General features: G+C 55.0%; 1 protein-coding gene across 11 annotated transcripts in view; it reads left to right on the top strand.

Moving 5' to 3' along the window:
- The window catches only part of Dip2a (disco interacting protein 2 homolog A), a 92,641-nt gene extending 83,819 nt beyond the window's left edge, over positions 1-8,822 (top strand). For 5 of the 11 annotated variants that reach the window (XM_078044828.1, XM_078044831.1, XM_078044829.1 and 2 more), the window contains 9 exons: positions 139-307; positions 656-826; positions 1,933-1,962; positions 2,744-2,805; positions 3,435-3,492; positions 5,244-5,318; positions 5,995-6,169; positions 6,680-6,803; positions 7,065-8,822. In XM_078044828.1, coding sequence (XP_077900954.1) covers positions 139-307; positions 656-826; positions 1,933-1,962; positions 2,744-2,805; positions 3,435-3,492; positions 5,244-5,318; positions 5,995-6,169; positions 6,680-6,803; positions 7,065-7,446 — 1,246 coding nt within the window. In that variant the 3' untranslated portion in view covers positions 7,447-8,822. Of the gene's footprint in view, positions 1-138; positions 308-655; positions 827-1,932; positions 1,963-2,743; positions 2,806-3,434; positions 3,493-5,243; positions 5,319-5,994; positions 6,170-6,679; positions 6,804-6,963 lie in introns of all 11 variants that reach the window. The other 6 variants (XM_078044832.1, XM_078044833.1, XM_078044835.1 and 3 more) reach the window with 4 other exon arrangements.
- Positions 8,823-13,720: the final 4,898 nt, after the last annotated feature.

Below are 13,720 nucleotides of genomic sequence, written 5' to 3' on the forward strand. Positions count from 1 at the left end.
GGACCCATGCGTGGCACCCCCAGCCTGCACCCTGCGGCTCCTCCCCTCAAAGTCCCCTGGTGGGAGAGCAGCATGGGGCTCCTGAGGAAGGGGCAGCACCTGGTGCAGTGGCTTCTCCCCAGCTCACCCCCTCCGCAGTGTCTACTCCGGACACCAGTCGGTGCTCGTGCCTCCGCTGGAGCTGGAGAGCAACGTGTCCCTGTGGCTGTCAGCCGTCAGCCAGTACAAGGCCCGTGTCACCTTCTGCTCCTACTCCGTGATGGAAATGTGCACCAAGGGCCTGGGCGCACAGACAGGCACACTCAGGGTGAGTCCTGGGCGGAGGCTCCTGGGCACGGTGCCCTGAGCCAGGCAGTGGCCCCCTCCCAAGGCCCACGCCAGCCCCCTGTACCTCCCAGGCCTGTGCCTAGAGGGAAGGTCTTCCTCGAGCTGCACACCCGCAGGAGAGAGAGTGGGGTGTGGGCTGGGTGCTCCCCTCTGCGCTTCTGTGTCAGAAGCCCCAGCCTGACTCTGGGGGGCAGATAAGTATGTCAGCTTCCCTTGTGCACTCAGACCGAGGGCCAGGCCATGCTGGGCCCCACCCAGAAACTTCTAGTAGGGGTGGAGCCTGGATCCTTGCCTGTGTGGAGTGCACCAACTCCCTGCTCCTCTGCAGATGAAAGGGGTGAACCTGTCATGTGTGCGCACGTGCATGGTGGTGGCCGAGGAGCGGCCGCGGATTGCCTTGACACAGTCCTTCTCCAAGCTGTTCAAGGACCTGGGCCTCCCTGCGCGTGCTGTGAGCACCACCTTTGGGTGCAGGGTCAACGTGGCCATCTGCCTTCAGGTAAGGGCCAGCTGCAGACCACCCTGTACACTTGCCTGCTCCACTCTTCACCTCCGAGCCTTTGCTTCACTTTCCCATGGCCGTTTAGAGCTCCGAGGCTTTATTTTAAAAGATTTAGTGTTCTTGTTGATGAAGAAAGAGTTATTTAGAAAAGAACACAGTGATTTGACTGGTACACCTGTAAGAATCTCTAACCAGATGCAATGTGTGGCTATTTGTTAAAAGAAATGCTGGACTCACTGTGTTATAACATCTAGCAAGTTTAAATGGGAACATTGTAAATGTGCTGATTCCTGTAAACCCAAATCTGTTTTGAAGCTGTAAGTAAGTTGCAGAAACGAATTTCCAGTATCGGGCTTCTCTTCTGCTTTCTGGATTTGGCATCTCCATTGACTTTCTTTCTGAAATTTTTTTTTAATATTTATTTTTTTAAATTGTAGTTGGACACAATACCTTTATTTTATTTATTTATTTTTATGTGGTGCTGAGTATCGAACCCAGAGCTTTGCACATGCTAGGCAAGTGCTCTACTGCTGAGCCATAGCCCCCGCCTATCTTTCTGGAAACATCTTAAACCCACATAGCTTACCAGAGATCCTGCACAGGAGGAGCTGGGAGCAAGAAGCAGGTGGGCCCTTGTGGGTTTCCAGCACCTGTGCTGTCCTCAAGGAAGCCTCACGTACAGGTGGGGTGCCACCGCAGAACCCACGTTAGGCCAGCACCCCATGTTTCTGCTGACGTCCTCTCAGCCTAAGAAAGGCTGTTGGCCTCTCCAGGCTTCAGACCTTGAACGGTGGAAGGTGTTGGGGGTCCCGCCTTGATGTTCCTCGTGTGGCTGGCACTCTGGCTGGTGCCTGTGAGCTGAGAACCCACCCTGTGTCTGCAGCCTGTTCCCTGTCTGGGTGCTGGAGGCACCTGCTTGCCTGCTGGCGAACGGGTGCCCATGTGGCCACAGGGCTCTCGGTGGGATGCCACCTGTGCTCTGAAGATGCAGTGACGTGTTTTGCTCTCTTCCGTGTTTCTCACATGGCCGGTGGCCTTCTGTTTGTGTTTCCTGTGGCTGTCTCCTCCCTGTCTCCCTCTGCTGGCCCCTGGGCCTCTGTCAGCCCAACAGGCTGGGAAAGCTGGCTGAGCAGGTATGACCTGACCCTTGCCCCCACCTTTCTAGTGCCTGACCCCACCCCCAGTTCTCGTGATCTTCTCGTGAATTTCAGATGAAAATGTGTTCCGTTTGCTGTCTAACTTTGTTCACAATGGGTGTTATTTGACATATTTCAAAAGCTTCTTTGTAACAAAATCTAAAGTAAAACTATTTTCAAAGTGTGACCTTGGCACATTGCAGGGACCTGGAATCTCAGCAGGGCTTTGTTTCAGTTCAGGGCAGACACAGCTGATGTTGCCTGGGACCTTCAGGCACGTGCTGATCAGAGCCCGTTGGTTAGTGACTTCCTAGCTAGTGGAGCAGCACATTTTGCCCTTGAATCAGGACTCAAACACTAGACTTAGAAGAAGTCAGGACAGGCGTTGTCTCCCATCTCATCTGAACGAGCTCTGCTGTGCTGGGTCCCTAACAGGATTGTTGAGGGCAGGCCCTGCTCTCACCACTGAGCAGAAACGTCCCAACCACAGCAAGAGACCACTGGAAGCAGAGAGTTAGAACTGAAGCGAAGCTTGTGTGGCTTGATGTTTTCAGTGTCCTGACTGTTTCACTTGATATCACAACCCTCATGGGTGTTGGATGGAGAGCAGCGGCACCCTGCCCCAGGACCCTGAGCCCCAAGGCAGACCCACTCTAGGGAATAGGCTGCTTTCTGGGCACTCCCCATGTCCCGGGAGGAGCTGCCACACCGCCAAGTCGGTGGCCGCCAGAGCAGAGTGCCACCCGAAGGCAACTCCTCCGTGCTCCTCCTCTTCCAGGGCACAGCTGGCCCAGACCCCACGACCGTCTACGTGGACATGCGGGCGCTGCGCCATGACAGGTAATGTCCACACCTGCTGGCAAAGTGCCACAGCCTGGATCTGTACTAACAGCACCCCAGGTCCCAGACTTCAGTGGACACTGGTTGGCTCAGGGCCTCCAGGCCCTGGGTGTTAGTGGACTATGGCTCAGCCCGGGCCATCTGCACTGAGAGAAGTGGAGGTGTGTGGGTCTCTCGGGGTGCCCTGTGGGGAAGGTGGGCTTTCACCCCCGTGCCCCACGTCCTCAGAGCTGCAGGGAGCAGTCCTCATCCTCCCTCACACAGCCCAGGCGGCCATGGTTGCTTTCTTGGGGAACGTTAGAAGGCAGGACGGCCAGCTAATGGAAGCACCATCGTCCTGGTGCTGCTTCAGCGTCTGCCTGACGCTCACATCAGGGGGCGTGTGCTGGGGCCAGATCCTCAGGGTGGTCACGCTCCTGTGCTATGTAAATAGTGGGAGCAGCTCCCTGCAGGGACTGGCCAGGTGGAGGACAGCCCAGGAAGCAGGGCAGGTGGGGCCTGCCTGGGGTTGTTTATAAGAGGCTGATATTCCGGCTGTTGTTGACAGACACCCTCAGGGAAAAGGTCTCCAGAGATTATTGCCCACATAGTAAGTTTTATTCTGAATTTTTTTCTGTGTTAATTTTTAGGGTACGCTTGGTGGAACGGGGTTCTCCGCACAGTCTGCCTTTGATGGAGTCTGGAAAGGTAGTAGAAGCTGGGACTCCTGTGCCCCAGGGCAGGTCTGAGACCTATCTCAAATGCCACCCAGTGGAGGTACTGGGGCTGTGTGCTGCCCAGCGAACGTAGCCAGACCCTGGGAGTGGGCTGAGCCACTGCAGAAGCCACTTCCTCCTCTCCGCACATGCAGAAGCATGAGCTCACATCCAAGAGTGAGCATCTAGGTGCAGATACAGAGATTAATGACCCTTGACCAGGCCATGGAGCAAGGGCCCCGCCCACACGCACTCTTAGACTCGGGTGGCTGAGGTCAGGTGCAGCAAGGAAGGGGCCCTTCCAGAGCTGCAGGCCAGTGGGGATGTGCCTCCACCTGCTGAGGCCCCGAGGATGCTGAGGGAGGAGCTCTGGGCCTGAAATGCCCATGTGAGAGCTACGTCCTGCAGGAAAGGCCAGCCGGTGCAGACACAGGAGCGAAAGTGCCTTCAGAGCTAGGGATGCCCAGCAAGGGCCACTGGTCAGGGTGAGAAAGTGAGTCAGGCTGGTGGTGTGGGCATGCAGCGCATGTAGAGGTCTCCAGGGCCCCACACAGCAGTGGCCACACATCTGGGAGCCTCTAGAACCCCTGGGGAGCTGCCTCTCTGTACCTTCACAACTAAGAAGGTTCAGAGAGGCTACCCAACTCTACTTGCCATGGCTACGGCCATAGCTGCCTCTAGGAGACAGGGTGCTGCCCAGAGAGGGCCAGAGCCAGCCACAAAATAGCCAACATGTGGGCCCTGTTGGCTGCCTGCGGGTGTGTGTGTGTGAGCCAGTGGCAGGTGCAGGCGGCAGCGCTGCCTCTACCCGTGTTTCCACTTTCTCAAAGCAGCAGCCCTGCTGAGAGCTGAACGGACCTGGCCCGTAGAGGCCTATGGGGAGACTGGGGACTGCGGCCCTGCCTGGGTTGGAGCTCCTCCAGGTGGTTTTGCAAAGTCCTGATGTCACCCTAGCACATGTTCCCTGGGTCACTGCCCTCAGGAGCCTCTCAGTGCCTGTCCCCACCCTGCCCTATGGCCTCCCCCTTTGGTCAGACTTTTCTTTCCTTCCCCTTTGCTGGCACAGTAGCTCAGGCCTGCTGGGCTGTGTTCTGGAAGGAGAGCTGTGGTTCTGGGGTTCAGGTGGGCCACGGTGGGGGAAAGCATCCAGGAAGACAGGCAGAGTAGGGAGGGCCTGGTGCAGTATAGGACCACACCTCCCACGGCCCTGTCCCCTCCTCCACCTGCCTGAGGGCCACATGCCATCGCCCTGGCCCTCCCTCATCTGTGGCTGAGGGTGCAGAGCTAGCAGCCAAGCCTGTGCAACCAGGTGGTGCCTGAGCCAGGGAGGGGCCCTGGGGTGGCCAGGAGGCTGGGACGTGGCCTCCAGCCTGCTGATCCTGCACTGAGGAGGGGTCAGGCACAGACCCCTGGGGAAGTAGGAGGCTCTCGAGGCCCTGTTGCGCAGGGCCAGTGGTGGTTGAGGGTTTTCGGCTTCGGTGAAAGCCCTGGTGGGAAGTGACAGGACATGCTCGGGACCTGGGGTTGTTCTGCTGGGTCCACAACTCACATTTTTTCTTTTAATGTCTCCTTTCTTTTAAAATTCAAAGTCAGGTTTGTAGTGGCTTCTAGATTTCTAGCCGGTTCCGGGTGGGTAGTCCTGCTGTGGGGCTTCTGAGGGACTCTCTTTGATGCCCCTGCATCAGGAATCTCCTGCTGTTTTCCTTGATGAGGACTTTTAATAGCTAGCTGTCCGCCTTCCAGATCCTCCCAGGGGTGAAGGTCGTCATCGCACACACTGAGACCAAAGGGCCCCTTGGAGACTCGCACCTAGGCGAGGTGAGTGTGAGCCCAGGTTGCCCTCAACCACGGGGAAGTGGCGGAGCCCTCCACCCTCGCCAGCTCTGCCCTCTGCCGCTTTCTGTCCCAGATTCAGGAATTTTGACCCTGGGGTCACACAGGTCTTTGGGAATCCCGGGAACACTTTCTCCCGTCACTGTATTCCCAGACCTGCTGTCCTGGGTTGCCCCAGCCAGGGAGCCTCAGGTGTGAGGGCCCTGGATGGCCGGAGGAGCCACCGGGAGCCAGCTGCCGGTGAAGCCCATGCTCTCCTCTGACCCCAGGTCTGTCCTGGCAGCATGTGAGTGCCACCAAGGGTGCCTGTGTGGATGCTCAGGCTCCGTGGTTCAGTCTGGTCTGAGCAGCTGTGTCTGCCACCTGGTCCTTCTGGGGACTGAGCTGTGGGTTGCAGTGCGAGGTGGGCAATTTGGCCTGAGGACTGTGTGGGCTCTGTGCCCACCCCCAGCACAGGACAAGCACCCTTTATTGGAGGAAGGAAGTGTCACTTGCCTTCTGTGCCTATAGCTGAGCTTAGTCCACGAGTGAGATGCTGAGAATGCCCCTGACGCTTGGCTCCGGTTTCCTTGAGGCTGTTCATGGCCCGGGCTGCCTCAGGATGGAAGCTGTGCTCTCTGGTTTGTGACAACCCACCTTCTTGTCCTCTGGGCCCCACCAGATCTGGGTGAGCAGCCCCCACAACGCCACTGGGTACTACACGGTCTACGGGGAGGAGGCACTTCATGTTGACCACTTCAGTGCCAGGCTGAGCTTTGGAGACACGCAGACCGTCTGGGCAAGGACCGGCTACCTCGGCTTCCTTCGGAGAACAGAGCTCACAGATGCCAGTGGAGGTGAGGGCCACTGTGAGTGCCTGCCGCAGCGCTGGGGGGCAGGGTGGGTGTCCGTGACAGCCCTTGGGACCTGCTGTGCCTGCCTGTGTGCTGGAGCTTGCCTAGTCCGGGGATCTCACCACATGGCTGCCCCTCACCTCCTCGTACCTATGACTCCTGCAAGGACAGGGGTGAGTGAAGGATGGTGGCTATTGGTGAGAGACAGAAGACCCTTCCTCAGGCATACCAGCCTCCCCAATGGTCTGCCCCCCAGTGTGCTGGGGGTGTGGTGTCTGAGCCGTGGCCAGGGTCCCGAGGACTGCAGCCAGCCCCACAGCCAGGTTGCCCCTATGGCTGCTCTTTCCAGAGGTGGGAACAGTTAGTGTGCACACACCACTCACGCCTGCCACTCACTGCAGTGACGGCCTCTGCGTGGATGGCATCCAAACCTCCCTATCCAGGGCTCTTGGCTGGGCCCACAGACACTGGGCAGCTCTGCCTTCTGAGCACCTGCTCTCACCTGCATCCTAGAGCGACACGATGCGCTGTATGTTGTGGGGTCTCTGGACGAGACGCTGGAGCTGAGAGGCATGCGGTACCACCCCATTGACATCGAGACGTCTGTGATCCGGGCACACAGGAGCATTGCTGAGTGGTAAGGGACCGGCTGAGGAGCGCTGCCCCTCTGCATGCACACAGGGCAGGGGGACCAGGACTTCCTGAGTTCTTCCTCTGGGTGTGTTTCTGGGGAACCCCACCAGGGCACACCTTGTTGCCTTTGCCAGGGTTTCGGGTTTTTTTCTCTTCCTAATCAGTTTCGAACCAAGAGACTATCCCCAGATGTCCAGGCAGAAGTCCCAGACTCTGCCACGTGTGCTGCGGCATCTCTTTGAACGTGCTTCCTTGATGCCCACAGGCTCCTGGTCCTCAGCAGCAGCTGGGCTGAGGCGTGGTGCCCTGGAGGCACATGGCCCACTGTGGCACATGCTTGTTCTTTCGCTTCTTGGCACTTTGCCAATGCCTTTTGTGTGACTGCCTGTCACAGTGCTGTATTCACCTGGACCAACCTGCTGGTGGTGGTGGTGGAGCTGGATGGGCTGGAGCAGGACGCGCTGGACCTGGTGGCCTTAGTGACCAATGCAGTGCTGGAGGAGCACTTCCTGGTGGTGGGCGTGGTGGTCATCGTGGACCCTGGTGTGATCCCCATCAACTCCCGGGGCGAGAAGCAGCGTATGCACCTGCGGGATGGCTTCCTGGCAGACCAGCTGGACCCTGTCTATGTGGCCTACAACATGTGAGTGCCACCACCAGAGCCTCAGTGCCCCGCTGTGCCCTGCGGGTGCTGCACAGTCCCCATCGCTCCTTCAGGAAGCACTTCTGGGACTCCCTGAGAAGTGCCGGGACCTGCCAGGGATGTTCACAGACAGAAGCCAGCATTTACCTGGAGTGCCAGGCGGAGAGGGCGGCCCCTGCTGCACCGCAGGGGGGAACTTCTTAGGCCACACGCATGGTTCTTGATTTGTAAAATTCAGTTATTTATTCCCACTTAAATGACAAGTGCATATCAAACCTAATTTGGAGAGAACTCGGAGGCCACGTCACAGCGGCCTTCTGTCACCCGGGGCAGAGCCCAGCCTGGTCAGCCTGCTGGGTGGGAGCATGTCCTGGCCTCCTGTGTGGATGGCAGCAGGGCCACGCTGGGAGCCGCTTCTTCGCAGTCTCGCTGTGGAGGTTGTCTGCACGTGTTGTTACTGATGCTCATGAGGCCACCTGAGACCATCGGTCCACGTGCTGTCCCTGCCCTCCTGGGTCCAGTTCCTGAGTTTTCGTGCCTCCACATGCTGCTTCTCATAGAGTGTGTGGAACTCACATCCTTACCCAGCAGATGGGGCAGGAGCCCAGGCCCGCCCAGGGGTCCATTGTGCTGACCAGCCCGCTGGCTGAGGAGGGCCGTTCCTGTGGGAGGGAGAGCTGTGACCCTCCTCACCAGCGAGTGCGCTTTGAGTTCTGTGCCTGCGGAATTTGGCCAAGTCATTTCCAGTGATTTCATTCAAACTTAACAAGGCTAGTGGTCTGTTACATTGAACCTGAATCAGTGAAGAGAATGTAAGATTCTTGAACTGTTCAGAGACTCGGAGCTGAACACTAATCTGAGACAAAAATTATTTTTATAGAGCTGATGAAGAGGATATGACAGGTGGTTGGGTTTTAGGATTCAAGGTGGGAAGTTATGGATTGTGTGTGCTTCACAGAAATAACCAGGCGATCCTGGATAGTGCCTATAGTTCCACAGCGTGTCTGGCCAGCCGGGCGGTGCTGGATGGCAGCATGGTACGTGGGAACAGACCAGATCCTGACAACACTGTTGTAACCACATTCAGAGTTCATGTAGCTCATTGTTGGTCCCACAGAGGTCTTAGCAGTGGATTCATTCTTTACCAAGAATGGCTGAGAAGGGACAGAACTACCTAACCTTAATCTTAATGTAGTTTTATAGCAAACAAAAATTATAAACTTTTTGTATTGAAAGGTCAGTGGCAGTAAGACAAGGTATCTGGTAAATTAAGATTTTAAGATGCACATTAAAATGTTTTAAAATTGCTCTCTGGGAATTCTGTATACACACTAAAATTTTTATATCATTATGTTAATAAAAGCTATTGACTATTTGTAATTCTGCATTTTGAAATGTGTGAAAGGTTTTATAACTTACCCTAAATAGGATCTATTTTATGATGCATTCTTTCAGAATATAAAAACAACTATGCTTACAGCATAAAATCTAGAAAGCATATTGAAGTATAAAGAAGAAAATTAAAACTCCATGAACATTTCTCTGAGTAATAGTAATATTAATTACTATCGATAGTAATAGTAATGTCAGTACCTCTGCTGTTAGTACATTAATATCAACATCAATCTCTCAGGATCAATTTTTCCTTTTAAACATTTTTTATAGAATCGGGATGACAGACCTATTTTATCACCTGCTTTTGTACTTAACAAATCACAGATGTTTTGGCTGTTCCCTGTGCTCCTCGGGTCTGATGCCCGCGTCCTGCAGGTGTGCCAGACGTGCACCAGGTGTGGCATTAACTCTGCACGGCACACAGGCTACTTCAGGGCGCAGTGGAGGACCTCACGCAGACACACTGCCACTCCACACTTTTGGCTCTGCATGGGCTCCGCTCTCACAGAGTGGGCATGGTGGTTACTCCAGGCCCGGAGCCCCAGCGTCCCTGCCTTCCAGAAGGATGGCCAGAGGTCACTTCCCAGCATTGCTGGCAGCAGGGTCACATGAGTCTGCTGCCACCAAGTGCACCCTTGCATGGGAGGGGCTCCTGTCTATTTCACTGTGGATCCACCTCTTCAGATTTGGCATCTTCCTGCACTCGAGTTTTTCTTACTGATTGGTGGAGACACTTCACAGTAGGAATCATCCTTCTCATTTTCCCGAGTCGGCCATTCTTGTCTTGATTGTACTTACTGTAGTTCAGATGGTGCTTTAACTAGGTCAGTTGTGCTTCATTTTCCCAAGTTGGCCATTCTGTCTTGATTGTACTTACTGTAGTTCAGATGGTGCTTTAACTAGGCCAGTTGTGCTTTATTTCAGGCTGTGAACTAGCTGGCTCATCTCAAAAGTGCTGCTGCTGGAGTGGCCGGCAGGGTCATGGCACAGCACGTGCCAGAGGAGTGACTTACCTCCTGTTTGCTCAGGTCCCACCAAAGGGCCTGCCTCCCACCTTCCAGAATGCTCCAAAGGAAGTCATGAGGCCTGGTGTGTCTCTGACTCTCTGCAGTAAGTATACAGAAAGAGTAGAAAGACACATCACCCTCTGTCTGAAACCATTTTGCATAAGGTCTTACAGGATTAAGGGATTACCTTATTAAATTGGTTGAAGTTAACAGTGTTACAGCATTGTGTAGCATTCATCTGCAGAGTAATGTTCAGTTTTAGTAGCAGAGAATTCCTTTAAAATGTAAATATGTGCAAAATTTCAAAACTTAACTCCTCTTACATTTTTGCTTCTTACTAAATAAGGAGTGTTTAAAGATGAATGATCCCTAAAGTGTCTGTGCAGATGGCTGGAAGTTCAGCTGATCTGGAGCTGAAAATACATTAACCGCAATGGAAAGTTCACTAGAGGGATTCAGAGGCAGACTGAGGGGGTGGAAGAAACAATCCCTGGACTTGAAGCCAGGACAACAGAAATCATCAAGTCTGAGGGACAATAAGAGAGAAGACTGAGGGAGAGTGCAGGAAGCCTGCAGGACACGGCCTCCTTCCAGTGCACCAGCATGCACATTTGAAGAGGGGACAGAGAACAGCCAAAGGAACAGTGGCTGCAGACTTCCTAGGTTTGCTGAGAGACATGAATATGAGCATAAGAAGCTAAAGGAATGCAAGTAGGAACTCAGAGGAACCACACGGGTCACTGTGATGGAGCTCTGAAAGCCAGAGGAGGAGCAGAGTGTTTGGGCAGCAGGAGGGCGTGGTTTGTCACATGCATGGGCTCTTCAGTGAGGCAGATTCTCATCAGAGGCCAGCAGGCTAGGGACTGATAGATCCCAAGGGCTAAATAAACAGACGAGGACAACAAGACCTGCCCACCAAGAACCTCTGCAGCCAAGACAGAAGAGCACTGAGATGGCAGCAGGAGCTGGTTTCCAGGAGACCTGCCTACAGGAGGGTCTGGAGGCAGTCTGAAGAGTGGTGTTAGAACACTGGGCAGGGACCTCAGTGGGCAGGTGCAGGGCACCTAGAGAAGCTGGCCTTGGGTCGCTGGTCTATGATTCCAGAGACGAGGATCTTCAGACATCGCTGGTCTGAGAGCTGTAGTATTGCAACTTTGGTTCGTAATCCCACATGGTGTTTTCTACATAATTCAGGAGGCCAAAGCATTTCAAACAATCATTATTACATTTGCGGAGTTAGGTGTGTAAAGATGTGATCTTGTAACATCACAGTGGAAAGGGCTAGGGACAGAGCTATTAGTGAAGCAGTTTTTATAATGACACAGAAGTTAAGCTGGTAAAATGGAAGTCACATGTTAGAATTTGAGGATGTTTAATGTAATCCGCATGGTTACTACAGAGAAAAATATCTGTAGCATGTACACAGAAGGAAATGAGAAAGGGATTTAAACATTTCATTACAAGAAATCAACTACACACAAAAGAGGACAGTAATGCAGGAAATGAGGCCCACAAAGCCCCATGGCATATACGGCTCACATAGCAAAAGGGCAGAAGATCCCCTGTCAGTGGTCGTGGCCACGCGGGTCAGAGTTTGGCGTGATCCATCCACCTGTGTGTTTTCTCCAGGGGACACTTTTTAGATCGGGTAGATGGAGAGTGAGTGGGTGGAAGAAGATGTCCTGTGGGAATCTCAACCTGGAGACAGGGCAGCCATGCCGCCAGATGCAGAGGACGTTACCTGTTGTTAAGAAGGTTCCTACAAGAACCTGCAGTTGCTATTGACATTCACACCCGAGGCAGGACTCTCGGAATACCTGGGAGGAGAGCCGATGGGACAGGCACTTCTGTGACAGGGGACATCAGTGGCCCACACTGTGGATAGAGGCCCTGAGGAGATGAGGGGATGGCTGTGTGTGACACCTGCATCAGCACCAGTAGGAAAGCGAGTGCTGAGGAAGGGAGGGTGCAGCGTGGCAGGAGGGTCCCTGCAGCCACCAGGTCTGTGCCAGGGCTGCCTCCCTCAGCAGCTATGTTCCCGGGACCCTGGGTGGCTCTGGGGTCTCTGCCCAGGAGCCCATCTCTTGGGCCTCTGGGGAAGCCTCATGTGGCAGGCAGAGCGGAGCCTTCTCCCTGTGGCCAGGACAAGATGGAGAGGAAGGCCTAGGCTGAGCCCCAGGGGCAGAAGACCTCCCACTAGGCCCCACTTCTCTCAGGTCCCTCCACCTCCCAGAGCATCATTCAGGGAAAGGCTTCGGGGACAGACATTCCCCGTCCACCTAAAACAACCATTATGAAAAAGTGGACATCAGAATAGAGACCGTGGTTGGAGAGGACAGATCGGAGCCTTGTCCGCCAGCGGGAAGGTGCGACGGCCAGCTTCTGACAGAGGAGGCCGTGGTCAGCTCAGGACTGATCACCAGACTGCACACTCCACCAGCTGAGGGCTGTGTCTCCAGGAACATCTGTGTCTCCCGCCCTCTGGGGCCTGGAGCTCTCCCAGACCAGCCTCCTGTCCACCCCCATTGCTGCTCCTGCCCCTGACACTCCTGTCCACATGCCTTGTATTGTCCAGAGTGCTTCCTGAGTTTGGTCTGCCCCAGCTGGAAGCCCCTCTGGTAGCCCCACTGCCCCTGTGGACCTTGGCTGGTGTCGTTTCAGGTGCCAGCCATGGCATCGAGAGTGTGAGTACTTTGCAGCTGAAGGACCCAGGTGTCCTCCCTGGGCTGCAGCCCCTCTGGCCCTAAGAGTTGCCCGAGGCTGCTTGGTGGGGACTTCAGCATCCCTGCCAGGGATGTGACCACCTTGGAGGGTCTGCCCAAGTTCTGCCCACATGTGAGCAGTGCGGGAGTCCTGCCAGCATGGGAATTCAGCTTCTCCAGGAGAGCTGTCGCGTGCCAGCAGTCACCACAGCCACCACTTCCAGAAGGGCCCAAGTCGTGAGGGAGCTGCAGCACACCCAAGGCCACCATGTTGGTGACTTTCCAGGCCACGTTGAGAGCAGCAGACTCGGGAGCTCAGCCAGTTCCCTTGGCTTCACGGGACCCACTGCCCCAGTCTGACTTGCTCAGGGGGCAGCAGACATGCATGTTCTTCACTCCACCCCTGTCTTAATCACGACCTGTGACACTTGGCGCTTCACTCATTGGCCCTGGGTACGGAGGCTGTGAGGTGAGCGGTGCTGGTGAAGCCACGCGGCGGCTGACGGCTGTGCCCTGTGGGGGCTGGGTCACAGCTGGTGGTGACGAGCCTGTGGAAGGCACATGTGCCCTAAGGTTCAGGTCCTGCCCTGGCACCAGCTCTGGGAGCAGGCCCCCAGCAGGCCCACCCGGCCTCCTGTCGGCCAGCCACAGAGGCCTGTGCTGAGGTCAGCAGGTGTCTGAGCTGGACCCAGAGCTGTTCCTCTCCCTCCTGACTGGTCCAAGGATGGGTCCATGACCACCCAGGCCAAAGTCTCTATGACTCTGTCCCTGGGGAGGCTGGAGAGGTTGAGTTGAAGTCCGGGAGGCCGGGAGGTTGGGGAAGGCTGGGGAAGACAGGGGAGCCTTGAGAGAGGCTGAGGAATATTCAGGGGAAGAGGCCAGAAAGGACAAGGAGACAAACACCAAAGCCAAAGGTTTGCTCTCCCTGCCGTGGGCAGTCCCACTTCTAGGACTTTAATGCCTCACCCCATCTGGCAGATAGTCCTTTTTTTAAAAAAAATTTTTTTAGACGTTGATGGCCCTTTATTTTATTCATTTATCTTCATGTGGTGCTGAGAATTGAACCCAGTGCCTCACACATGCTAGGCAAGCGCTCTACCACTGAGCCCCAGCCCCAGGCCCAGATATTTAATGGATATGGAGAACTGGACAGGGCACTGTTTTATTTAATGCA

Source organism: Ictidomys tridecemlineatus, chromosome 3, assembly GCF_052094955.1.
Source record: "Ictidomys tridecemlineatus isolate mIctTri1 chromosome 3, mIctTri1.hap1, whole genome shotgun sequence".
Taxonomy (NCBI): Eukaryota; Metazoa; Chordata; class Mammalia; order Rodentia; family Sciuridae; genus Ictidomys; species Ictidomys tridecemlineatus.